We start from the raw sequence: 26,750 nt of genomic DNA on the forward strand, positions 1-26,750 counted from the left end.
TAGTGGTGCGAAAGTTGGCAGTGAGCTATCCGGTGACGTAGGCTCGTCTCTTTCAAGGTTTTCAACGTTATTTTCATGTGAATGATCACCACTTGTCTCCAAGACATTACCACTTAATTCCAAGTCATTCACAACGTTATTTTCTTATGAATAGCCACCACTTGTTTCCAAAACATCACCACTTGAATCCAAATCATTCACAACAACCGTATCCGGAATATTATAATCAAGAGTTTGAACTTCTGTCTGATTCTCCCCCTATAGTGAAGACTTGAGATTGGCAAAGTACATATCATTCTCATGAAATGCAACATCCATAGTGACGAATAACTTTTTTGTCGGAGGGTGATAACATCGGTATCCTTTTTGATTGGAGGCATACCCCACAAACACACACCACAAGGCTCGAGGTTTAAGCTTGCTCCTCTGCTGCGTATGAAGATGAACAAATGCCACATAACCGAACACGTGAGGTGGGAGATTGAGGACTGTAGAAGCATCGACATGTGAGGAGAGAGCCTGAAATGGTGTCTGAAAATTAACCGATCGAGAGGGAACACGATTAATGAGATATGCAGCAGAAGTGAGAGCTTCACCCCAGTAGGACAACGGAAGACAAGCCCCAAGCAAGGAAGCACGAACAACTTCTAAAAGCTGACGATTCTTACGTTCTGCAACTCCATTTTGTTGGGGAGTGTTTGGACATGTAGTTTGATGAACAATACCATGATGATCAAGAAAGGCACGAAGCTCATTGTTCACGTACTCGCCACCATTATCACTCCTAAGAACCTGTATTTGTGACTTATATTGTACTTGCACAATTTTGTGAAATCGCTGAAACAAAGAAGTAACTTCACTTTTGGACTTCATCAAACAAAACCACGTTATACGTGTGCAATCATCAATAAAAGTAACGAACCAATGAGCCCCACCAAATGTAGCAGTTTAGATGGTCCCTAAACATCAGAATGGATTATCATAAAAGGAACGGAACTTTTAGTCATACTGGATGGAAATGAAGTTCGATGACTTTTAGCCAATTCACAAACACCACATTTAAAGCTAGAAACATTATGCTTAACGAATAGGCTAGGAAACAACCTCTGTAAATAACCGATCGTCTTGCGAGTCCGAATATCCTTAAAAACACAAAAAAAGGCCAAAAAATCACACAGCAATGTAGGGTGACAGTTATTTGAGCAACTGATAATAAATTATAGTCAAGAGAAGAAACAACAAGTACGGAATCAAGATTAAGGGTATCGGAAAGGAAGACAGTGCCTTCCCAATAATGGGAACAACATTACCATTGGCAACACTCATAACGGTTTTGGTGGATGGTTTTAGGATTTGTACCTGTCTAGATTCACAAGTCATATGTTCAGTAGCATCGGAATCAATTTTCATGTATTATTCGTAACAGATGCAGAAACTTTCAAAGCCTTACCATCGTTGTCTATATGTTCAGAAGCTACCTCAACTTTAGCAATTAGTGCACGAGTTTGGGCCGCCATTGTTCTGGATGAGGAATGTGTATCAGAGTGATTGGTAACGTCCAAAGGTCCAACCAAAGGTCCTGTAAAACAATGACAAAAAACAAACAAATTTCTTTTTTTCTTTTTCCTGATATTCCGTAAAATAAAATCAAATTGTGTGAAGCAAATCAAGTCCACATTAAAAAAATGGTTGGAGATTGGAAAAAGACATGAAAAAGTATGCATAATCATATCCCACTACACATTCTAAATTGCAAGTTGCAACAAGTAACAAAATGTCACGAATCCTGAAGAAATCCTTCATTTAGATAGAAGAAAAGGTATAAAGTTGCATTCAGAAAAAAACAAATATAACAAAAATATCCTCGGTTTTACCTTTTTTCCATTGTTTTTATTTTTTTATTTTTATGTTTCTTTTATTTTTATTTTTAAGGATATGTTTGATTCTTGTTGTTGCTTTATGTTTGTCCAAGTTTATCCAGCTTTTGAAGAAGATACCAAGCAATTGCTCACTTGACTCTTTTGGTTTCCAGGTCTTTCAGAAGCAGACAATTACTCTCTAGCAAACAGTCCCAAGTCAAGCAAGAGTTCAAATTAGTCTGATCATACCTTATATAAGAGACATCCTACCAGTCAATAATGTGTGCATATATAGGAAATTGATATATGTGCCGCTTCATCAAGCTACTAGAAAGCTCTCTTTCTCGTTACGTTGTCAGATTATCAATAGTTTATTATTTGGATCAAATAGTATGGCCCAAAATATGTTTTTTGTCAGACTATTAGAAATGTTTATGTTACCCGACTATGATTTTCATAAATTCATTACAATGTTTCTAGCCAAGATACACGGTTTAGATATATGTCTGACAATAAAACACTATTCTAGTAAATCTATATTCTAAATTTAAGATTTAAATATATGTCCAACAACGTATGTAAATAAAACACTATTTTATAACTATATTCCAAATTAAGATTTAAATATATGTCTGATAATACAACACTATTTTTTTTTTTAATAATCAGTATTATCTACACTATGAGGAGATGGTGAGCTTAGCCTCGTAATGTGATAGCAATAATATAGTCCAAATTTACTTTTGGCAAGAATCAAACTTAAAACCTCTCACTAATAAGTGAAGAGTAATACTACTAAATCGCAGTACTAATTCATATTCCAATTTAAATGGAGAATTAATCATGTTTTGCGCCCTTCATCTAACCTTGCTGCTACAATCCTTATAAACTTTAGTTGCATGTGTACATGATGAGCTATCCAATTATGTCCATGCTTGGAACAAGGTGTGCATATTTTCTATGCTTTTTGTGTTGATTTAGCATGCACAGAGTGACCATCCGACAAAGGTTAGAGATCTTGACATCATAACGAGCTTAATTAACTACATATATGGGATGCACAACATTCTCATAAGGTGAGCATGTAAGTCACGAGAAAGGGAGACAAACTGCACCACCAACTAACCATGCATCACCATTTACCAATAGTTTATCTATTTCATCAAAATCATCTTATTCTCATTTGACTCTCTCGTTATCTAATGTTACCGTCACATACGATATATAATGAGGTAGCATATAAGTCACGAGAAAAAGAGACAAACTGCACCACCAACTAACTATGCGTCACTTATTTACCAATATTTTATCTATTTTATCAAAATCACTTTATTCTCATCTAATTCTTATGTCACCTGATGTTACCGTCACACACAATATATAATGAGGTTTAATTCTTATGTCACCTGATGTTATCATCACACACAATATATAATAAAATTTGATTCTCATGTCACTTGATATTACTATCATACACAACATACAATTTCATTACGACTCACGTTTCACTTAAAAAAAAATTGAGGAAAAAGAAAACAATGATGGGAATAAAAAAAGGATGAATAAAGCGGAGAGAGCATCATGAGAGTGAAGTTGACTTGGCAGTTGGCACTTAACTTGGTTTCCTTGGAGGCAAGCACTCACAAAAATTGCAATTAAACACAACGGTGGAGAGGGTGACATTAAACACGACAACCCCAATCAGACGTTTTCTTGTGTGGCTTGATAAAAAATAAAGTCATAGACACATGATCATTAGTTTAGTACTATAATGTCTTCATTCGGCTCGAGGATGTCTCGTATTCAAATCATTCTACAATAATAAGTGACGAGAAATTCTTTGTTCACATGCCTTGGGCAGTGTGTGTTTCAAACTACGATGTAACCAGCTAAATTTTGAGCTATAATTGAAGAGTATTTACAAAGAAGCAGCCTTTTCTACAATCATCTAATAACTCTTTTACCACGACGTTTGTTCTTCATACTCATTAACGTTATACTATTGAAAAATGTGTTGATAGCATGTCGATATGTTTTGTTAGTAATAAATGACATATCACCAGTCCATTCTTTAATGAAGAACTGACGTCATTTCATAGTCGAACTTAATCATTACAGCAATACATGACAAAAAAATAGACAGAAACTGCATCTAAGTAGGACAGCTTAGCAACATCAAGATTGTGAGGAAATTAGAAATGTCGTATCTGCATATGAAGTGATTGTGAATGCAGAACACCTCATTTCATACAGCAATTATTAGAAATGTGTTGACAGCATGTCGGTATGCTTTGTATTCATGTTTCTTAATTACAAATGTTCGAGTGACCTTATTAACGTTAATGATTACAATTTGATGCCTTCCACACCACCTCACTTCATACAGAGATTTTGAGTCTTATGAACAAAGGCGACTAAGATTCACTGATGTTAGTAGCTGCAGAAATCGCAGCATATTCGTCAATCACTGGCATATTCCTAACATGCTCGAGAAGACTCGTAAGTTGGCTATGAGCCTATGAACATAATTAAATCTTTGGAGATTAATGACTCTGTCAATAGGGTATCAGCAAGCCCGTGAAAGGCCTGAGCACACTCATCGCTGCTGATTTGAGCATAACCAATGAACTTTCTAGCCGCCAACGGAGCAGAAAATATTTTTCAGGGAGTTGAAAGTAGTTCTTCAGTACTAGTACGCGAAGGGATTGCCTGCATAAAATCCCCCAAATGCTCAAATTCCTTACAGGAACAGTGAATATGCTCATCATCCGGTATCCAAATGACAAGACACTCTCCATCCATCTCTTGTAGTGTCGCACAAGATAGGATCCATTCGCCAAATCTGTTGTTGCGTATTGCACAAACTGTACAATTTCGTGTTGCAAGACATTGAAAGCATAAGGTTACGAATATTCCGTGCATGTTCTTCAAGGGGCATGCCGGTCTTGACATGCATATATTGCATCCCTTCTCTGGTCTGATTCTCAAAGTTGGCATCAATACCAGCCTTCAAGATCCCAAAACAGAACTTAATGATGCAGTTATCGAAACCTGAAGAATATACATGCACAGAAAGATTGAACAAACCTTACCTGCTCAAAGAGCACTTGCAGACACGTCTGTCCATTCAAAAGATTGAATAAACATTACCTCGATGGCATTGTGTTTTAAAACTACAACATGAATCTGCCATGTGAAATCTTAGAGTTGTTTTGTAGTTGATATTTTAGGAGGGAAAGTTTAACACGGAAGAGGAAAGGTTTTTCAGGAATGTGCAGAGCTCTCTGCACACAGAGCAGCTACACAGATATTTTATAGAAATATCAGCACAACAACTTTCTATTACAAGCTATCTCAGCCCTTAATTTATAAAACAGAAATCTAAGCCTACACTTGTCCTATGAGACTAAGTAAAGACTTAACAGTTGATCCCTTCCTTCTCAGCCATTAGATCAAAACCAACTTTCATTTAATTCCAACACTCCCCATCAAATGAATTTTGGTTTTGATCCCTAGCATTTCTCTGAGATAAACGAATCTGTCTTTAGGTAGAGCTTTGGTGAAGATGTTTGCCATTTGATCCTGAGACTTGCAGTAGATCAGATCAATGGTATTCTCCTGCAATGCTTCCCTTATGAAATGAAACTTCCTCTTGATATGTTTCGTTTTCTGGTGAAGAATAGGATTCTTAGTCATGGCTATTGCTGATGTGTTGTCACACATAAGTGGTGTTGCATCCACTTGCATTTCACCAAAATCCTTTAACACAAACCTCAACCATATAGCTTGAGAGGTAGCCATTGCAGCACTAACATACTCTGCCTCAGCCGTGGACAGTGCAACACTTTGTTGCTTGACAGAAGCCCAAGAAAATATCCTAGAACCAAATGAGAAGGCATATCCTGAGGTACTTCTCATGTCATCTTCACTGCCTCCCCAATCACTGTCACAGAAGCCAACTAGGATTGCTTCTTTTCCCTTCTCATACTTGATCCCATAGTCTAAGGTCCTTGAGATATACCTGAGTACTCTCTTAGCAGTTCCCATATGAATTCTTGTGGGATTATGCATGAACCTTGATAAGAGACTGGCTGCATACATAATGTCAGGCCTTGTTGCAGTCAAGTAAAGTAGACTCCCAACAATTTTCCTGTAGAGATTTTCATCAGCAGGCTCAGAACCATCCACTTTGCAAAGCTTCTCATTTGTGATCAATGGTGTTCCCACAGATTTGCATCCTTCCAGTTTAAATCTTCCAAGCAGAGATTGTGCATACTTCTCTTGATGTATGAAAATTCCAGTAACATCTTGTATTACTCCAATTCCCAAGAAGTGATGCAGCAAGCCAAGATCTGTCATCTCATATTGCCTCATCATGTCTTTTCTGAATTCTTCAATCATTTCTTCACAATTTCCAGTAAAAACCACATCATCAACATATATGGACACGATAAGCATATCAGTTTTCTCACCAGTTTTTGTGTACAATGTAGCTTCACTAGGACTTTTGTTATATCCACATCTGTTGAAGTAGAGTCTATCTCACTGTACCAAGCCCTGGGGGCTTGTTTGAGTCCATACAGAGCCTTATTTAACTTATACACTCTCTTTTCTTCATTTGGAACTTCAAAACCTTGTGGTTGATCCACATACACTTCTTCCTCCAGTGTGCCATTCAGAAAGGCTGATTTAACATCTAATTGATGAAGTTTCCATCCCTTTTGAGCAGCTAGAGCAACCAAGGTTCTAATGGTGTCTAACCTTGCCACAGGGGCAAAGGTTTCATTGAAATCAATCCCTGGTTGTTGTGAGTAGCCTTTGGCTACCAGTCTTGCTTTATTCTTCTTTATAGATCCATCCAGATTCAGCTTGGTCTTGTAGATCCATTTCACACCTATCACAGGTTTATCACTCGGTCTGTCCACTAATTGCCAAGTAGAGTTTTTTTCAATCATAGTGATTTCTTCACTCATAGCTTTCTGCCAAGATTGATCCATTTCTGCTTCTTCAAAACTCTCTGGTTCAGCAATACAGTAGTTGCAGACTGCATAGATCTCATCTAAACTCCTTAATTTTAATGGAGTTGTTCCTGGGGAGGAACCCTGCAATTCTTGTCCTTCTGCATTTGAAGTAGTGGACTGAGATCCTTGTGATGGTGTAGAGAAATCGTTTAGACTTCCACCTGTTGTAACAAGTTCATTTTCATGTTGCACAGTTGCTTGTGTTCTTTCCATTGTTAATGGAAATGAGATGGTGTCAATGCTCTTGGTTTCCCAATTCCATGCTTCATTTTCTTTGAACACCACATCTCTTGAGATTATAACTTTATGTGTCTCAATGTTGTAGAGCCTATAGCCCTTTTCACAGCTTCCATAGCCTACAAGAACACACTTGATACTGTTGACTTCAAGTTTGTGCCTTAATTGAGATGGTATCTGTGCATAGCAGATTGATCCAAACACCTTCAAGTGCTTTACATTTGGTTTTCTGCCACTAAATGCCTCAAATGGTGTTTTCTTCTCGAGTGCTTTAGTTGGACACCTGTTTAGAAGATACACAGAAGCATTGACTGCCTCACCCCAGAAGGAAAGTGGCATTTTCTTATCATGCAGCATTGACTTGGTCATTTCAACCACAGTCCTATTCTTCCTCTCAGCTACACCATTCTGCTGTGGTGTGTAAGCCACTGTCAGTTGCTTCTGTAATCTTGCCCCTTCACAGAATTCTTGGAACTCAATGGAAGTGAACTCACCACCTCTATCACTTCTTAGTCTTTTGATCTTCAGACCATTCTGAAGTTCAACCATTAATTTGAACTTTTTGAAAATAGTAAAAACTTCACTCTTGTTTCTCATGAAATAAACCCAAACCATCCTGGTGCAGTCATCAATAAATAACAGAAAATATCTGTTCCCACTGAGTGTAGGTGTCTTCATAGGACCACACACATCTGTGTGAATGAGTTCTAGAGGTTGGCTTGCTCTCCATGCATTTCCAGTTTCGAAGGAGTCCCTGTGATGCTTCCCCAGTATGCAACCTTCACAAGGCTCTTTTGTTTCTTGTAGCTCAGGCAGTCCAGTCACCATTTGTAATCTCTCCAAGTTCTTCAAACTGTGGAAGTTGAGATATCCAAACCTCTTGTGCCATAACCACGAATTCTCTGCAACACTTGCTTTTAGAGCAACTGAGTTGGAGTAGTCTAGCATAAGTGGAAAACTTTTGTTTTCAGTCATGCCAACTTGTGTTACCAAGTTTTGGAGACTTCTTTCATCAAAGATCTCCACCATGTCATCCCCAAAGAGTAAGAAGTAACCGTGTGCAATCATTTGTCCCACACTAAGGAGATTTTCATCAAGGCCAGGTACTAGTATCACATCTTTGATGAATCTTCTTCCACCCTTTGTTTCTAGAACAAGAGTTGCTTTTCCAGTAGCTTCCACAAGTTGACCATTTCCCATTTTAACTCTGCAATTGAAGCTTCTGTCAATGTTGACTAACAGTGATTCATATGCAGTCATGTGATTACTGCATCCACTGTCAATGTACCAGATTCCTCTTTTATTTTCAGTTCTTGCAACACTACACGCATAAAAAACATTTACTTCCTCTTCTTCTACTCTATGTGCATAGTTGACAGCTTGGATTCTTCTTGGATTACAGTCTTTTGCCAGATGACCAAATCTCTCACACTTAGTGCATTTGGGCTTTCCCTTATACCAGCAGACACCATAGTGTAATTTGTCACATATTTTGCACTTGGTTTTAGTAGAATCACTGCTAGTATCTGATTTTGATTGTGGAGTAAACTTGTTATCCTATTTCTTCCCTTTTCCTTTCCAGAACTTCTTTTGATTTGAGTTGTTCCCCTGAGCCTTGTAGCTGCTATCTCTGTCAGTCAAACTTAGGCTAGTAAAAGCCTTTTCAGCTAAGCTTTCAGAATGCATGTTTAACCTCTGCTCATATCCTTTCAGTGTACCAATCACTTCCTGAACCTCAATAGAATCAAGGTCCTTGGTTTCTTCTATAATTGATGCAATGGAATCATAGGATTTGGGTAGGCTTATAAGTATCTTTTGCACTAATCTTTGGTTTGATAGTTCTTCACCTAGAGTTTTCATTTGATTCACTATATCAGTCATTCTTGTTAAATAAACAGATAGAGATTCGCCATCATTCATTCTAGTGTACTCAAAATCTCTCCTTAAACATTGTAGTTGGACAGATCTAACCTTTTTGTCACCACGAAATTCTTGTTGGAGAACATCCCACGCAGCCTTGGATGATTCAAAGTTTGAGATTTGAGGAAATATTTCGTCAGAAACTGCCCCTTGAATGATGCCAAGAACTTTTGCATCTCTGGTTTCATTAATTTTCATTGAGCTCTTAACTGACTTATGTTCTTCATCACTGGAATCACCACCAGGCTCTGCGTTTTCGATACCCTTGTCCACCAAGTTCCAGAGATCATATGATTTGAATATGGTCTTCATCTTGATGGACCAAAAATCGTAGTTGGACCCATTGAAGATAGGAGCCCTCAGATATCCTCCACTGCTCGAAGTAGCCATGTGAGACTTTGTAAGAACAGTAAGGTTTTCAAAAATTCTGGAATTGAGTTTCCCTCCTTTTTCAGTAGTACGAAGCACACAAAAACGCCCAGTTCTTAATTCTTGATCAGAACCTAAGCTCTGATACCATGTGAAATCTTAGAGTTGTTTTGTAGTTGATATTTTAGGAGGGAAAGTTTAACACGGAAGAGGAAAGGTTTTTCAGGAATGTGCAGAGCTCTCTGCACACAGAGCAGCTACACAGATATTTTATAGAAATATCAGCACAACAACTTTCTATTACAAGCTATCTCAGCCCTTAATTTATAAAACAGAAATCTAAGCCTACACTTGTCCTATGAGACTAAGTAAAGACTTAACAGTTGATCCCTTCCTTCTCAGCCATTAGATCAAAACCAACTTTCATTTAATTCCAACATGCCAGCCTAGCTCGGAAGTGAGAGCGATGAAACTGCTGAAAGAATGCTCACAAGCTTTACTCTATTCAGTTCCAGTCCAGATTGCATCATGTCCAAGAAATATTGTATAGCTCCAGTGTCGGAATATAACGCAAGAAGAGCATTTGACACTGTAATATTCATATCAAGTCCCAATTTAAGTGCTTCACAATGTATCTGCTTTCCGAGCATCATCCAGGCCTGGGCGACACAAATTTAAAAATTTAAACCCATCAAATAGTAAAAAATAGGGTGGTAAGAAGAAATACACCCCACCACTAGTATTTTATGTACTCACTTTCTGATTTGACCCAATTAAAAAATGTCACGTGTTTCTTGTTTTTGAAAGCACAAGAAAAATTAGTGACATGTCCATTATTTTAAAACAATACAACATGTGCTAAAATTAAAAGGTGAGCACTCATTAGTGAGTACCTAAGTATTATCCTTTCTTATTATTATATTGTCACAATGTGTTAAAATTAAAAGGTGAACACTCACTAGTAAGTATCTACATATTATCCTTACAACTCGTTTCATGTTAGTTTCTTTCTCTCTCCCTTCCCCACCCCAAAAAAAAAACCTAACATTGGATCTAACGAGTCATAATGATGGTATTTCCAGGTTTTCATATAGAATACATTGATGCACAGTAAAAATCACAATAAAGTGACTGATTGTTTAGATTTTTCATGAGCTTCTTCGTCCACATGTTAATGCCGGAAACTCAAAAGGGTTCCGGTCGAAGATATGAACATTGTGTGGGAGAAGTTCTTGTCTTGGTGCAAGTATGTCAACGGGGGGTCCAACTTTCAGGCCACAACATAAAACTTGGTTGAATTTGAACTATGTAGACCATATTTGCATGGTTCAATTTCATCAAGCTCACAAGAATCTCTCTTTTACAAAGGGGTTGGCATATACACCTTAAATTAACTTAAGTTCCAAGCATCAAACTGCCTTCACCTCACCAATTCAAACATCCCAAACTACGCCTCCAAATCTTGACTTGATGTTGTGTGCAGGCTAGAGAGAGAGGGAACACGAAAACCTTTAATAAAGAATGACGATGATGCAAGTGCGATGACCAAAGAGATTGATCCTGGTAAGTCTTCCGGTGAACTTGATCCGTATTTGCTTCAAAAATCTTGGTGTCTACCTTGAAGCGAACGTTTCTACTTACTCTAAAATCTCTAATTAATATTGCAGCTTACCTAGCTTGCCAGTGAAAAAATTAGTATCCTCCAGCCACTGAACAATTGTTGGTCCGACAGTGACTGATATAGACTTTTAATTATGGACATGCCACTCCGGTTTAAGCATTAGACGACTGCAGGGGCAGTGTTGCCTCTCTGCGTGTAACATACACAGACCAGAAGGTTCATCTGCCAATCTGGTGAACCAGCGGAAATTCTATGAGCATTATAAAGTATGCTCTCCCTGCTTCTCTCTGATACCGTACAGTGCCATTCATGATCTTCACCAGATTTTGGCTCATTTGTAGGCCTAGCCCTTCCTTTGAGACGCGATGGCTACTGTGAAACATCTCTTGAATTATATCGTCTGGAATTCCCCAGGCTATGTGAGTGATACTGCAATGTTAACCACACAACTGAAGTTAGCATTCTTAATTTAGGCTGTCAGATGGCAGGTTCCATAACTGTGTGAGTAATATGAAGTGAGAATTACCCAAACTCAAGATGAACAATGTGCATTGTCATGCCTATACGTTCCTTCTTTGGACTCAGTCTGAAAACAATGGACGATCCTTCGGATGCAGGGGTGAAGAGGAGTGAGTTCGTCAAGAAATCAGACAGGACTTGTTGTAGCCTTAAAATTGTCTCCGTACAAGAGCATGGATGCCACCTCGGCTGGTGAATCATGGATGACCTCCATTTGCCGCTCCTGACTCAAAATCATAACTTGATTTACGACAACCTCCACAGTTTCCCCGAGGTTAAACTCAATAGAATTTATTTCCATGTAGCTGCAAGTAGGATTGAAATTACTGTAAATGACAAGGGATTATAGTTCCTCATGAATCAGGATCAATACTGAAAACAAGTTATGAAGTTTCTTTTATTGCCATTTCAAAACATAAAAATGGGCACTACAAATCTGATATTGAAAGAACAAAACTGATAGGGTGCACAATTTTGCAAAACAGTCTTCGATTTGAAAGAGGACAAAAAACAACATACCATTCCTTAATACCTTCGAGATCAGTGTCATCAACAATCTTGGCCAATTGGTCCTGACACAATCTTCTCAAGTAACCGCTTCTGCTCCTCATTTACATCAGAAGACCTCATCAGATTATGCATAAGCATAATCCCACTTGGAGGCCTTTTGATTTCTTGACAAACGTACACCAGTTTCTTAATACTATCAGCTGCAGCCTGCTTTGATGCTCTCTGCATCTGCATAGCATACATAAGTTCTGGACTAGTCACATGTAAAAAGCACAAAACCCCAGTTATCCTTCCCACTCTATCAATTCGTTTGTTGGCAGAAAGTAATGCTTTGACATAATTATCCTGCTGATTATAAAACCCAAAAAGCAATTTACAAACTTCCTCGCCTATTATTACCCCATTTAGTAGAATATTAAGCTTCGTCAATGTATCATGATTCATGACCTTTAACACGACAACCAAAATTTTTCACTGTGAAAACTTCCCCAATGAGCATCCGACCAACTGCTTCTTCCCTTCTCAAACCGGACAAGTTTTGCATAGCATCGTTCCACTCCAAGCAACGAATATTCTCATCAGTCAAAAATATTGGAGGAATCAGTGCAGATGGGCTCCGAACAATTCCAACATAATCACAGATAGAGGGGAGGGCAGAGCTTTTGGTTTGTCATGTTGTCAAAGAGTTGAACAATGGTTTTTTGTGTTGTCAAAGAGTTAAACAATGAAAATAGATCATTAAAGCAGTACGTGAGCTGGGTTCAGAACGTCGTGAGACAGTTCGGTCCATATCCGGTGTGGGCGTTAGAGCATTGCGAGGACCTTTCCCTAGTACGAGAGGACTGGGAAGGACGCACCTCTGGTGTACCAGTTATCATGCCCACGGTAAACGCTGGGTTTTCCCTGGTAAAATCTTGGCATACAAAACAAACCCCAACTACATTTTCCTTGATGTCTCGGCTACAACATGAATCAACCACCAAGATTACAAAACTGTTATTTTCTTGCTTACCAAATGTTTTCAGTTTGAATTCAATATTTTTCTTCTGTACACGTGCCATTTTACAATCACATCAGTGAAATTGCGGAATAAGGAGAAGGAACCCAAGAAATGTATAAGGGAACATGTATATAAGGTAAATGAAAAGCACACTACTAAATTATTAGAACTTCATACACATTGGTTATGAAAAAAATTATAACCACATTACTGGTACAAAGAGTATTCATGTAAAAGGGCTGTGGGTCAGGAAGCAACCCATACACCATTCACAATCAAAGCTTGGGTAACAAGGGAATCATCTGCTTCAACGTTTGTGAAAATTAATGTAGTCAGAAGCTTGAAGGAATACAAAAGCGGACATCTAGAAAAAAATGCTCTTAACAATCATAATACCAAATCGCAATTTATACCACCATTCACCATTATCCATCTGACAATATGTTTATTTATCACCAAAGACAGTACAAATGTCCAAAGACTCTTCTTTTTTTTTTCTTGAAAGGGCCCAAAGACTGTTCTGATTCTGAGCATGTCTGAATCACCTATTCTGGTCTACTTATCATCTAGAGAAACATAATCACAAATCAGCCAAGTGTCAATTTTTTCTTTAGAACCTAAATTTGCCTAGAATGGAGAAACATGGATGATGGATTTAAAATTCTAGAGTCAAAGGATGCATAGTGGCGTTACCTTGCAATGCGAATGAGAGCACGTCCTTCACCACTTCAATAGAATCATCTCCATCAATATCAACTAATGGCATACCAATAGCTTGCTCAGCAGCTAATCCTGTTAATTCAGATGCTTTCATATTCCACCCATTTATAGTACCAGAGGCATCAACAGCAAAAATGGGAACTACAGCTGACTCAATAAGTCGAACCATTTCATTTGTGACAATGCACAGTTCATCCACTCTCTGTATCCTATCATCAACCGATGGAGCCTTCACAATCACTTTGGAATCATCCACAGGCTTGTCTGGTAATGATACTCTCAGTATCAGCTGTAAAGAATGGATGACATCCATTTCAATATCTTCCCGAGGTACGCTTCGCCACTTAACCACCTCCAGAAAAGCCTTGAATGATGACCTTGGATGCATTTTTCTTCCATCATCCTTGTCATCAGGATCATGTTTTGCTCCACCCCATTTGATTTCCTTTGCGGTGTGGGACCGAAACTAAAACAGAAAATCCTTTGAGGTAATCTAAATGGCAGCCACTGCGCAAACTTCATTGCCAAGAGCTGAAGCACCAAGATAACCAGCTTCCATAAGGCTATCAGTACTTAAGCATGTGCTCCCACTATGGTAATTGAGAAGCCATTCAGCAATATCCTCAATTTGTGCCTCTGTCGGGCTTAACCCCAAGTAACCATAATTTCTTCCTGTAATATAATGCAGCTCCATCACACTTAACAAGATCCATCACATTTGGCGATTGAGTAACAATCCCTACAGGGGAATCCCTCATGAGCATGTCACAAAGCAGAGTCTGTGTTTTTAATATATGTTTCTCCCTCGACTGAGAAGCCAGCTCCACTTCTTTGCTGATCTGTACACCAAAAACTTGTATCAAGAACTCACAGGTATATCTCAAAGGGAATGGAACAAATTAGGGCTTGTGTGATGGCAAACCACTAAGCCCCATCATTTTCTTCTTCCCTTCCGCTGATCACTGTCCATCTCATAAACATTGTCCTTGATTGTAACAAACATCACAAGAGATGCAATGGAACCCATACTTTCCATATACTGTGCATGAGAACCAAGAGGAAATCTCAATGTTGATCCACAAAGACTCAATGGTTGAGCTAATTTCTTTTCCTGGATCACTCTAACTGTAGCAGCTTAACAATCACATATCATCCTAACCTTGTTCCTCATAAATAAGAATCTAGAAGCCTGTGGTACATCAGTGGCTGGGAAATGCAAACCCAGATAAGGTTCCAGGTCAGGTCTATGGCACTCAGCGATAACTTCCCCGTGTTCATCTTCATGAAATTTATACACCATTATGCGATCATAACCTGTCAAATCACTAACTTCCTTAACTGTAAAATCACATAACAATGATAAATTCCCCCTTGGCAAAGACTGCAAGTTTGAGATGGCTTTGGCTGGAAGCTTATAAGATTTCAATGCTCCCGCAGCAGTCACTGGAACATCAGATGGACTTAGTGGTTCCAAATCTATTACTAAGCCAAAATCAACTCCATGTAGAATTGCATAAAAGGGCTTACCAGAGGTTCTAGAATGCACCAATATGGAATTGAGAAGATTTAACTTCCCCAAACTGGGCTACTTTCTGCAACGCAGCAGCACCTGAGGACCGAAAGAGTGTCCGCACATCCGCTCCAAAAGTCAAAGCTTCTTGCTGCTCAATAATTGAAACCGCATGAGGGGCCAAGTCCAACATTTCCGGGGCATTTACACTGTAGGCAAGAACAGTTAAGTTTTTCTCATCAACAGCAATCAAGCAACCAAATGGTTGAATAAGGCTTCCTCGCTGCATATTTCGGAGATAGCAGATACATTGCTGGAGGGGACATTGTTAGTGGAAGATGATTTATTGCAGTCAACTGAAGCAGAGTAATCAAAACGCCGTTCAGATTCTTGGAAGTCTATGTCAAGCTTCGCATCAATGGGTGTCTGCGAAAATACACGAATCCCAGGTTTTGATTGACTAGAGCTGCTTCTAGAACTATTCATTTTGTTCAAAGACACCGACGACATGTCTCCAACCTTCTTACCCTGCAATTGTTCTTTATTCTTTCACCAAGTAGAGCTAAGTTCAATTCTCCCCAGCCGCAAAAATCAAGTAATTCGATACCACATAACCAAAATTCAACAACCAACATTGAAATAATAAACTATTAGCTCCTAAAAACAATCAAGAAGTTATAGAAAAACTGAAAATAAATCCAAAACCACAGCCAAATTACCTACAATTGGTCACTGGAATCTTCCGGACCCGAAAACCATCACGAAAGTGGAAGGGAGAGAAACCCACCACCATTTCAATGTCAAAAAAGCAACCCCCTTTCCAATTACCATAACTCCAAGAAAAACCACACAGAAAAGAAGGTCATGTAATTCACAGTCCTCATGATTCCTAGAGCATCTCCAAATTGGGTTGCTGGTATACACTTTCACAAAACCTCCATACAAACTAAAAAATCAGAACCCAGATTACTTTTACTGCTTAAAATTGTTCCAGCTTCTTCAGAGAGGTAAAAAGATTGTATCTTTACACTCACTAGTTGACATTCCTATCTCCTCCGACAGAGTTCAAATTCCCACACCAAGATAATTTTCAATAAATAAATTAGAAAACAAAATAACTTAAAAATAAAACCAAAAAATTTATATGCATTATATATATATAGATAGATGAAACAGTGGGAGAGGAGGGATGGGGTGTCACTGAAAAAAAAAATATGCAGGGCATGGATCAGGCAGCCACGTGAAAACCGACCAGGTTCTGCGGCTCCGGACTCCCATGAGAGAGAGGGGTTCACAAAGAAATTAAATAAGCAAAGATTTCAGCTTTTTTCTTTTAATTTCTACTGGATGGGTTTTTGTTTTTGTTCCATTTTTAGTAATGTTTGGTGAATTTTGTACTGTTCATCACTTCTTCTTTTAGTTTTATGAGCTGCCAAAAAAACAAGAAAAGAAAATGAAGCAGCCATTGCTTTGCTAGTTACTAGGGATGGTTCGGTATGGGATACCATACCGAAACTAGTATCCCGAATCCCAAACCGAAATTTTTCGGGACGGTAATTTGAAGACCAATCCCAAACCAAATTTTCGGGAATCCCAAATTTCGGGAATCCTGAAATATTTTCGGGATTTTGGGACAAATCGGGAATCCCAAATTGAAATATGAAATTATGAATTGTTTTTCAAATATATAATTCAAGAATACATTTATGAACTAGGAATTTCATTTCATTCACACTACCATTTAATTGAACACTGGCATGCTTGACTTTTTTTATCATAGTCAAAATTCAAATTAATTAAACTCTTTTTGCAATCTGTTGAGAGACAAAAAAAGCAAGCCTTCTGAAATCATCAGCCATGGCAGCAGCAATAATAAAATCCACATGAATATCAAACAGAACATGAAAAATATGCAAGGTGTAGGGCATTCTAGGTTGCTGAGCATGAATTAGAAACTACTAGCATCAATTATAAAAGAATAATATATATATATGTATAAATATATATAATAATTAATATTATATATTTTCGGTTTGGTATGGGATTCCCGAAATATCGAGAAGCCAATCCCGAATCCCATACCGAAATTTTGGGATTGGTTCGGGATAGTATCCCGAAAATTTCGAAAATTTCGGTTTGGGAAATTTTTGGTTTGGGATCGGGATTTTTTCGGTTCGGTTCGGGATTTTTTCCAGCCCTACTAGTTACTTCTGGTGAGGTAATATGGGAAAAGGGATTCTATCCGGATTCTTCTCATCAAATTCACCTAATCATTTAATTTAGATTCTTAAAATTTGATCAAACAACTAAAGTTATTATAACTTTTAAATAGATTCTCTATTTGTACCTATTGGATTAAATTTCAAAAGGATTAATTGATTTTGTGAATTTAGTGGAAGCGATGAAGAGAATCCCTTTCCGTAATATAAGTAACGGGTAGACTTTTTGACTGGGGAAAGTACAGTTTTGACATGGGTTTAGAGGGATTTGCATTTTGTGTTAATCATGTTACAATGCAAATTAGCAGTTGGTGACAGTTAGTGCGCAAAAGCATCGTGCATCTTTGACTTATGATGTGATAAAAGCTAAGAAGAGTTTTTTAAAATAAGATTTTCTATGGATATTTTGTCAGTTCAAAGTTGGCAGAGTCATTTTAGCATTTCTCATTAGATGTTTGTTGCAAAGTCGAAAGCAGCATAAAGAGCAGGAATGGGTTTTCCTCATAAGTGATGTATTGTGGCATTTGAAGTTTACTTCTTTTTTTTATTAATTAGGGCGAGAATCTGAACTATAGAAATCGTTTTGACATTAAGAAGAGACTTATCACTAGATTAGACTAATAGCTAGCTGACTATATCAAGTTTCCTAGAAGTTAATATATGGCTGCTTGTTTCGAGAATTGACATTTTTTTATGAATCCTTTTTGGTTAAAGATAATGAAGGTAGTAATGTATGTGTATTTTTGCTTAATTGTTACATGAAATATATACGGTTGATACCATCATTGTATCACATTGTATTTACCAATACACTAATTGTAATCATCGCACTTTCATTTACTACAATTGTCACATTGTTAGTAGAGCTAAGAATTTGTTTTGAATATTGATCAAGTAAACTCCAACTAAGATAAAAAAAAAAAAAATTAAATAAAAAAAAAAAGGAAAATTACAAATCCACATGCAGCAAAAGCATGTGATTATGGGCACTAGTCCTTTCCTCCGATATCAAGTACAAATTCGCAGGGTTGAAAACGTCATAATATCATGTGTCTATGGCCCAAATACATCGCAACTGCACAGGATTTTGACACGTGTCAACTAATGAGGGGGAAGAATCTTTCAGGCCAAGTTTTTCTTGGAAATCGGAAGCGTCAAATATTAGGAGCCGGATTCTTTCCCGTTAATTTTCTTTCCCCTCCAGTGTAGTAGAGAGAAGACGAAGAGGAGAGAATCCGGCTTCCAATTGTTATCATTGTTGTTTGTTTTATCAAATTTTATTTGTTTCCCACTCATGAAAGTGTAGTTGATAAAGGCTAAGGAGACATTGTTTCTTGTCACGTGTGCTTATAGCAATCGTCAAACTCACGTGATGAGCTCCGCAGAAACATCGGGATATATCTCCAGTGACACCCACGTGTTTCTCGTTGATTTGAGAATACACACCACCACACAATCTCAACCACATTACCAGATGATTACATGTTTGAACACATACTTCCTCTACGAGATGCCTTAAAAGTAATAAGCATAACAGAAAATGGAAGAAAAGAAATGAAAATTATGATTTATATAGAGCAAGATTTTGATTCTTGAAGAAACAAACATAAACATCATCTGTAACATGATACAAAACATCTCACGGCTACTCATGCCATTGGCTATCACTTAACAAAAACGAAATCCAGATCTTACCGGTTACAACAGATGGCTAAATACCGACACTGAAAAAGCAATGTCTATCTATGAATGATACATCTGAGCAAAACTCAAGCACAAACGATGGTCTCTCTTGTCCCCCCAACCTCCCCAACCTTTGAATCCGGCTTTGTACCCTGGCTGATTCTCAAAGACCTGCACTTCCCAGTCCGAGTTGATGTTTGCAACCTTATCTATCTCCTCCAGTTTAAAGTTCACCATGCCGTTGTCTATACATGCTTTTGCCTCCCCCTGTCCCTGGTGCAAACCACACCTGCCAAAGTGTACTGCACTAGTCCGAGGCCCTCGTAATGTGAAAACAGGATTACCAAATGAGGGATAGACCGTTGCCCACATTGTTATATCCCAATTGTAATCGTCAAAGAAACAAAATTCTGAAGTCTTTTTGTGAATTTTCCTCCAAACAGTCCGGTTAAATGTATATCCTACGTTTCCCATTCTCTCTGCAATCAAACTATCCCAACCTTCTCCTCTTGCATTCACATCACACGGAGCTAAATTGGCAGCATAGCAATGAGGGCATTTTTGAGGCTTCAATTCTGTGAGTATCTGCAAGTTACGATAAGCATTGGGATAAATATAATGGTCCTCCTCTATGAAAAGAATATGACCATTGTGATCCTTGGTCTCCTTCAATCCATCCCACACTGTGTTCATCATCCACCACCAATGATGCTTTAATGACACAATCTTCGGAGAACGGTGGTTTCCATACTGATCAGGAGTCCCCTTACAGTGTTTCGTTTTTGCATCATCCCTTTCCTTACAGTCTGTAGGCGAAACCCCTGGAAAGCTATTGGGAAAGACGTGGGGCGAGTAAGGTGCAAAAATTTGTTTCACTTGGCAAAATCTGACCCCTTCCACAACCTTGTTCATTTCTTCGAAGTATCCATCATGACTTACGATCAGTAAAGTTTCATTTATACCTACAACCTGAGACAGACTATCAACAGCTACTTTGAGATACTGCGGCCGGTTGTGCACATAAAGAACTATAGTTATGTGATCCTTGGCTAGACTTGGATAGAGATCTAAGTTCCTAGGGGGAAGCTGATTCCTCTTTTCCAACTTCAGTGAGAATTCAGTCTGCTTAGGGAGGCTAATTATTTGTCTAACATGTGAACGATTACCACTCCTTATCGATACCTCACCAAAATCATCCGAAGGCGGCGTGACAAAATTTGAAATTGAATTAAATCTCAGAAGGAACATCAGCAGGAAAACCCCTAACAATGTAATCGAAACCAATGGCAAGAAACGGCGAAAAGCCGCTTCATCATTTAGACGGTGTTTCTTGATAATAGCCATAGATTCAACAGCAGTTATGGGAACAAACACACTTCATATGACAGTTACAGCCACACCATTCATATTTTCATAGAATTCAGAAACCAGATATGCAGAAAAAGTGGAAAACCAAATACTTGCAGCTAGAAAACTGAGTCTTTAATTCTCTCAAACAAGCACAACCAAGTATTTAAACTTCAAAACAGCACCAACCCATTTGAGAACAGAGTGAGCAATCAAAAGGGTAGGGATCAAAAACCTCCAAAACAGTCGGTGCGACGAGATCAAATCAGCCAAAACTTGATCTAATTGCATCCATGGGAGTGAAATCTGAGCTTCCAGTTGCTGCAACTTCGAGCTTCCTTTTGCTGCAACTCGAATTTGGCAGGACAAATCAAAGCTCGGAAAGCAAGAATCAAATCACAAAACCCACATCCAAAACTGGAGGAAAAAAACAGGGTTTATGGTCAAAATCCAATCTTTGAGCAGCAAAGATAGATTTCAAAGGTTGATATGTCTTTCGTATCAACGGCTTTGATTTGTCAGTTGACCGATGACTTGAAGAAAATTTCCAAATTCCAAAAGGAAGACCTTTGAATTTGAAAGTGGGAAATTTGTCTGTATATTATTATGGGTAGCGAGGTGGCGGGTCACAATCAAAAGCCGGTAATTTCAAGGAACTGCCTTTGATTGCGAACTCCGCAACAATTTGGTAATTGACAGTTTTACTATGTTTTATGGGACATATATTGCAATTGGGTTGTAGGTATGGTCTATTTAGGCCATGGCTATCAACTTGGTAGAATTGGTAAAGCATTTTTCCTTTTGGGGTAGATAGTAGAAGATTGATACTATATTTACCATCTATTTTTACGATCATTTGTATCATTAAGTTGAGGGCCACTTAGTACTACAGTTTAGTATCATTCCTCTTTACTTGTAAGTGAGAGGACTTAGGTTTGATTTTCTTTAAAGACGAATTTGAATCACATTAGCAAGTTTATTGTGAGGCTGAGCCACCTTCTCTCATGTAGTGTAAATAATATCATTTGTTAAAAATTAACAAATTGGAAGGGTATGCCAAAATGCTAAAACGTATTGGTAATTAGCATTTTGGTAGCAAATAAATAATGGAAACCAAGTTACAACACTTGAAACACCAAATTTACATTCATATATGTATTTATTGAACTTGAAAATTTCCAACGTTACCTTCATACAAGCTTTTATATGATTGCAATTTATGATTATATTTGGCAGAAAAACTTAAAAGTGTTTCAAAATCATAAAAGTATTTTTTGGATAAACACATGACATATTAATAGATTATGTTTGGCAGAAAAACTTAAAAAAGCTTTGAGAGTATAGAAGTGTTTTATAGATAAACACATGACAGGTGACTCTTTAGAAAACAATTCCACCTACTTTTTCAAAATTTGTAATAAAGATTTTAATGTGTTTATAATAATAAAAAAAAAAACCGTTAACAAAAGCGCTAATGAGTACTGATTCTTATAAAAATAGTCTCAAACGAGTCTTGGTAAGAAAAAAATACCCCAAAATAAGAAATGAAACGGGTTACTTGAAGTCGAGACTTGAGTGTTGGGTGTTCACATATATGGAGAGGAGTGGGATAAGGTTAGTACCAATGACTATCTGTCTCCACCGTGACCACACCATACCCCATATCCAAAAGCACTCACATATATTTGTGGTGCAGCTCAAGAGATGGCCGACACAGAGCTCACTCTTCCCACAAATATGGCAGCCAAGTTGGCCCTCTTTTCTCCCACCACATTTCTAGCATCCTCCACCCCGTCGCCGCCACTATATCCTCCTTCTTTCACTTCCATTTCACACAAGAGGAGGCCACACAGTTTCAAGATTCATGCAGAATTAGGTAAGTAAATATTCTCTCTTTTTTTTTCCCCATTTATTTTACTTACATTTAAATGTAAATTTTCCAACTTCATTAAGTTTTGAAGTTTTTCTCAATGGTGTTAGGTGGTGGAGATGGAGAAGTCAATAAGGGATCAGGGAAGAAAAAATTCATAACCAGAGAACAAGAACCAGAGCAGTAAGTTCTCCCACACTTTCATCAGTTACCAAATTTATCTATGGTAATTTTTCTTCATAAAACATGTTAAAGAATGATCACACTGTAATTAAACATAAATATAACAAAAGGGTTGTGGCTCAGTTGGTTAAGATTATTCACCCTTGCAACCGACGTTTGGAGTTTCGAATCTCCCATCTCCCAATATCGCTTGTATAAGAAAAAACTAAGAAGAATTTAATATATGCAATTTTGCAGGTATTGGCAAACAGCAGGAGAAAGGGAAGGTGAAAATCCCATGATGACCCCCCTTCCATACATCATCATATTTGGCATGTCAACACCTTTTGTAATCTTGGCCATTGGTTTTGCTAATGGTTGGATTAAGGTACCTGTTCGATGATAATCGACAGCGATTAATTGCAGCTTGAGGAGCAGCAATCGACAGCACATGAGTTTTTCAATCATTTGAGTTGTTCTCAAATGTTTTGCTTGCATAGTCTTTTTTTTCACCAATATGTTTGGTATATGTTATGAGTTTCTCATATATATTAATCACAGTTGAGTACTTTTGTTTCTGATCTTGGCTGGTAAATGGGAAATGCACTTGCAGTTATTGGTAAATATATTTGGTAGCGAAGCGTGGCCCAGTTGAAGGAAGAAACTTTTAAAATCGAGTTTCGATTACGCATAAATTGTTAAAAGTAGCACATCATATACAAAATGAACACGTTCATTACATTTTGGCAGACCATCCAAATGGTTTTTTTTTTACCTACATTAAGTCACAGCAATCTTTTAAACAATATTACTTCTATGAAATATTTTCTACTCACAAAATAAAGATACAAAATTACTGATTTGCTCTTCTCCGTGGCTTGTATAATACCGTTGTGACAAACTTTTTACGAAACCTATGTGTAGAGCTGAGTGCAAAAAACTCGCCGCCAATTTGGTTCTGGATGTGCAAATGGTTCAATTGTGAAGGATGAGGCATTGGTGGCTGGTCGCCGTTGTTGGAGGATGATGGCTTGTTTAGAAATGCTACTTGTAGTTGTGGGGGTACTTCCAGCGGAGGTTTACTGAAATCATCTTCGCTTAATAGTCTGTTGTCATAGCTTGAAGGTGGGGATGGAGGAGGTTCGAACTTTGCCAGATGCTGGGGCAATTCTGAAACACATTCCTGCATAATCCATGTGAGGAGTGAAATCAATTTATATAATATAATGATGAAGCATGTAAAGTGATACTCCTAGAGTGTGCAAAAGATAGAGAAAAAAGAATAACAAGCACACTCCTACATGATGCAGCTCAAGATTACACTGATTCATCTGCTAAGTACGGAAGAAACGTTATCAGCAAGGCGAATTGATAATGGACTGACAAGTACTATAAAGTTGGATATGCCACATATAATCGGAAAATTATGTACATATTATCATTAGGAGATTTCGGTAATATTTGGGGTTCAAATACAGGCTAGGATCATAAGGGGTTCGGTGTGTATTCATAAGCTCTTCCTGCAGTGCAAGTAAAAGTAAGTAGAAATCCCAACAATGTGATGCAGAAGATTCAGTTCGCTTGCTTGTAGCGTTGAAGTTTTTACCGTTAAAATGCTGAAAATCGGTGTAGGGAATTTTGTGTTAGATGTTCTGTGCAAGAGAGAGTGAAAGGAGGTGAACTGAATGGCTCGAACGAGTGCAATGTTTTATAGCTTACAGTGTCGTTGTCACTGGTACGAAATTGTAAAATGATAAAAAGCTGTTTATTTGCTCCCAACACGGCTGATCTTCACTCAAATAAACTAAGACTTCATCCTAAAAACTTGATTTATAACCAAAGTGAAAGGTAAACCTGAACAGAGAACGAAAAAAAGGATGGGGAGCAAGAGGACTAGTACAAGGAACATAACATTTTAATCATTTATAGACTAGAAACAGATCACATTACGAGTCATAATAATACCTGTAAATCCAAGATGTTATACGCACTCCCCGAATTATCATAGACCCATGGACTGCCTGGATCACACATCAAACACCCGTCAACAATGAAACGGTACTGGTAGAGACCTGGTGGAAGCAACTTTATGGTAAGGAAATCATTGTCTCTACTCTGCAAGAGCTCCCTGATATAAGGAGATGAAAGTTATTCATATCAAAGCCTGATGCCGAAAATGATGCTCACAACAGAAACAAAGTTGGAAATTTTTGGATAAGGAATGCGCTATATAATTTAGTACCTACTCTCCCAATTGTCCCATGATCCTGTGATGGCAACTTGCCTTCCACCGTGATTCCATGAGATCTTCGTCCACATCAATTTCTCATCGTGTACATTACGATTAACTACTGTATGTTGCGGTGATGCCTCAGCAGGTCTTGGTAAGGGTTCCCCAGGATACTGAAAATGCAGATAAAATTTAAAGAGCTCCATCCCTGTGTGTTTTATAGGCATGCATGGGGGAATTTGATTGCCTTTTGTACATCACAGTAAATAGTAAATACTAGAGAAAAGACAAGTATCTGAAATGGAACAAATTCACCTGCAATTAGTTTTCCATTTAGAAAAAAAACTAGAAAGTAGAACCTTAGCAGAAGGAGACAGTTTCTTGAACCAACAGAGATACAACAGGTGAATAAATTTCAAATTATTCTAATTACACTGTTAAGTGTCAATAAATTCTTGAACTTTAGTTCATTGCTTCAACTTGAATGATCTATCATATGATTGTTAAAAGATCAAACAGTAAAAGATAAATGATTTCGGCACGTCCTTTTTCTCTGCACTCCACCTTGCAGTTTTTCTAGCCTTTGGATTGAATATATCCTGCGACTCCAGAGACAAAAAAAGGGAGGAGTGTCGAAGGAGACAACGAAAGTGTGAAAATCACATACATGATGCCCCATTCGTTCCGTAAACTAATAATACAAATTGCACTGAACTAAAGCAAACCGTTTTCACCCCCTTACAGTAATATTGTCAATTTACAAATGCCAATCCAAACATCCAACCAAGTGATAGAGATTCCCATTTGAGAAAACTGTTCTTCAGACATTTTCTGATGCCAAAAATGCAAAAGCAAACACACATGAAATTTTTGAAAAACTGAAAAAAAAAAAAAAAAAAGGAATAAAAAAAAAGCTTACCTGGGAAGTGAAGAAAAGAGATGGGCTCCGAGACATGGATTCTTCTACATATCCATCACAGTACTCTCCAAAGTTGTTAACTCCAGGAGGACCTTCTCCATCATCTCTACTCCCACTTGGATTCCCCATTACTGAAAACAAAGGAAACCCAGTTTAGTTTTCATCTGACTCAGACAAATTCAAGGGGATAAAAAGAAGAAAAAATAATTATATTCTTTGATGGAGAATTGGAATAAGCAAAAAAAGAACAAGAACAAGAACAAACAAACCCACAAACAGAAAAGGCAAAAAGATGAAAACCCAAGTGAGTGAGTGAGTGACTGACTTGTGTTTGGCGACTTACCCATTTCTTCTTCAAACAGGCTGCAACCACACAAGAAACCCAATTAGGAAGTGACTGAAACTCAATGAAAGTTTACATTTTTTATGAAGGTTTCCTTTTTCTTTTTTTTATTTTTTTTAATGTCTAATGGAATGGACAGCACAAGTTGTTGTGTTCCCCTCTCTCTGTCTCTGTCTCTCTCTCTCTGTGTCTCTCTCTCTCACTAAAATCACTGGCTCTGAGTGTTGAAAAGGCAAACACCGGACAAGAAGCAGTAAATTTGATTCTCCAATGAGTTTGGAACATCCTACGGTGGAGAACTAATTATGCTTTTCTGTTATAAAAAACAGAAAACGTTGCCTTGTTGGGTTGTGTTGTGTCGTCTATACAACTTGATGCAGCTGCCAAGTCCAGCTTGCCACTACACTGCACTGTGTTAGCTGTTTGATTTTGATATTACAGTTTAGCATGAGCTTGGTACTACTGGATTAACACTCTTGCTTACAAATTACAATGCAACGGAATTGTTATTATCACTGCAAAAAAGACATAGAATATAAACAAAAATGTTATTAGTTACTTGAAGAAAAGCCAATCATGCACTACTATTAGCAGTAGTGGTGATCAACTATTTATAGACGCTTATTCTTGTTCTCTTATGAGGCTTACACGATTCAACGATTACTTTTTTTATACACTTATTTTTGTTCAA

General features: G+C 37.8%; 5 protein-coding genes across 7 annotated transcripts; 1 reads left to right on the top strand and 4 right to left on the bottom strand.

The window, feature by feature from the left end:
* Positions 1 to 8,674: 8,674 nt before the first annotated feature.
* On the bottom strand, positions 8,675 to 9,427 carry LOC125474765. Its single transcript, XM_048578741.1, has one exon. It carries the CDS (start codon positions 9,425 to 9,427, stop codon positions 8,675 to 8,677), a length of 753 nt encoding a protein of 250 aa, XP_048434698.1.
* Positions 9,428 to 10,525: 1,098 nt separating this feature from the next.
* Positions 10,526 to 15,828, bottom strand: LOC103935440 (phytochrome C). Its single transcript, XM_048579267.1, is given in 12 exon segments — positions 10,526 to 11,456; positions 11,554 to 11,699; positions 11,701 to 11,851; positions 12,066 to 12,134; positions 12,136 to 12,494; positions 12,496 to 12,728; positions 12,949 to 13,110; positions 13,750 to 14,422; positions 14,424 to 14,677; positions 14,680 to 15,343; positions 15,345 to 15,589; positions 15,592 to 15,828. Coding segments are annotated over 12 exon segments (3,372 nt in total). The 5' UTR covers positions 15,797 to 15,828; the 3' UTR covers positions 10,526 to 11,245.
* A 3,220-nt stretch (positions 15,829 to 19,048) lies between these two features.
* Positions 19,049 to 21,138, bottom strand: LOC125474977 (alpha-1,6-mannosyl-glycoprotein 2-beta-N-acetylglucosaminyltransferase-like). Its single transcript, XM_048579268.1, has one exon. The coding sequence runs from the start codon at positions 20,530 to 20,532 to the stop codon at positions 19,249 to 19,251; it is 1,284 nt and encodes a 427-aa protein (XP_048435225.1). The 5' UTR covers positions 20,533 to 21,138; the 3' UTR covers positions 19,049 to 19,248.
* Positions 21,139 to 22,224: 1,086 nt separating this feature from the next.
* On the top strand, positions 22,225 to 23,146 carry LOC125474979. Its single transcript, XM_048579272.1, has 3 exons — positions 22,225 to 22,411; positions 22,516 to 22,588; positions 22,826 to 23,146. The coding sequence occupies exons 1-3, from the start codon at positions 22,240 to 22,242 to the stop codon at positions 22,968 to 22,970; spliced, it is 390 nt and encodes a 129-aa protein (XP_048435229.1). The 5' UTR covers positions 22,225 to 22,239; the 3' UTR covers positions 22,971 to 23,146.
* LOC125474978 (SNF1-related protein kinase regulatory subunit beta-2-like) lies at positions 23,065 to 26,261 on the bottom strand. Of its 3 annotated transcripts, none has more exons than XM_048579269.1 (5): positions 26,060 to 26,261; positions 25,717 to 25,847; positions 24,810 to 24,970; positions 24,533 to 24,695; positions 23,065 to 23,750 (listed from the first exon to the last, which is right to left on the bottom strand). In XM_048579269.1, the coding sequence occupies exons 1-5, from the start codon at positions 26,061 to 26,063 to the stop codon at positions 23,421 to 23,423; spliced, it is 789 nt and encodes a 262-aa protein (XP_048435226.1). In that variant the 5' UTR covers positions 26,064 to 26,261; the 3' UTR covers positions 23,065 to 23,420. The 3 variants fall into 3 exon arrangements, with proteins under 3 accessions (XP_048435226.1, XP_048435227.1, XP_048435228.1); XM_048579270.1 differs by having other exon boundaries at positions 24,810 to 25,628; positions 26,060 to 26,070; XM_048579271.1 differs by lacking the exon at positions 26,060 to 26,261 and having other exon boundaries at positions 24,810 to 25,092; positions 25,717 to 25,841.
* Positions 26,262 to 26,750: the final 489 nt, after the last annotated feature.

Source organism: the organism of the source record quoted next, unplaced genomic scaffold (genome assembly GCF_019419815.1).
Source record: "Pyrus x bretschneideri cultivar Hongxiangsu unplaced genomic scaffold, Pyrus_bretschneideri_v1 Contig13, whole genome shotgun sequence".
NCBI classification, from domain to species: Eukaryota; Viridiplantae; Streptophyta; class Magnoliopsida; order Rosales; family Rosaceae; genus Pyrus; species Pyrus x bretschneideri.

Excerpts from the sequence above, each read along its gene's own strand:
- LOC125474765 (XM_048578741.1), bottom strand. The coding sequence starts at position 9,427 with ATGGCTACTTCGAGCAGTGGAGGATATCTGAGGGCTCCTATCTTCAAT.
- LOC125474977 (XM_048579268.1), bottom strand. The coding sequence starts at position 20,532 with ATGGCTATTATCAAGAAACACCGTCTAAATGATGAAGCGGCTTTTCGC.
- LOC125474979 (XM_048579272.1), top strand. The coding sequence starts at position 22,240 with ATGGCCGACACAGAGCTCACTCTTCCCACAAATATGGCAGCCAAGTTG. Across the intron at positions 22,412-22,515 it reads CAAGATTCATGCAGAATTAG|GTGGTGGAGATGGAGAAGTC; the intron begins GTAAGTAAATAT and ends CAATGGTGTTAG. Across the intron at positions 22,589-22,825 it reads AGAGAACAAGAACCAGAGCA|GTATTGGCAAACAGCAGGAG; the intron begins GTAAGTTCTCCC and ends GCAATTTTGCAG.
- LOC125474978 (XM_048579269.1), bottom strand. Across the intron at positions 24,971-25,716 it reads CTCTTTTCTTCACTTCCCAG|TATCCTGGGGAACCCTTACC; the intron begins GTAAGCTTTTTT and ends CTGCATTTTCAG. Across the intron at positions 24,696-24,809 it reads TGGGACAATTGGGAGAGTAG|GGAGCTCTTGCAGAGTAGAG; the intron begins GTACTAAATTAT and ends TCCTTATATCAG.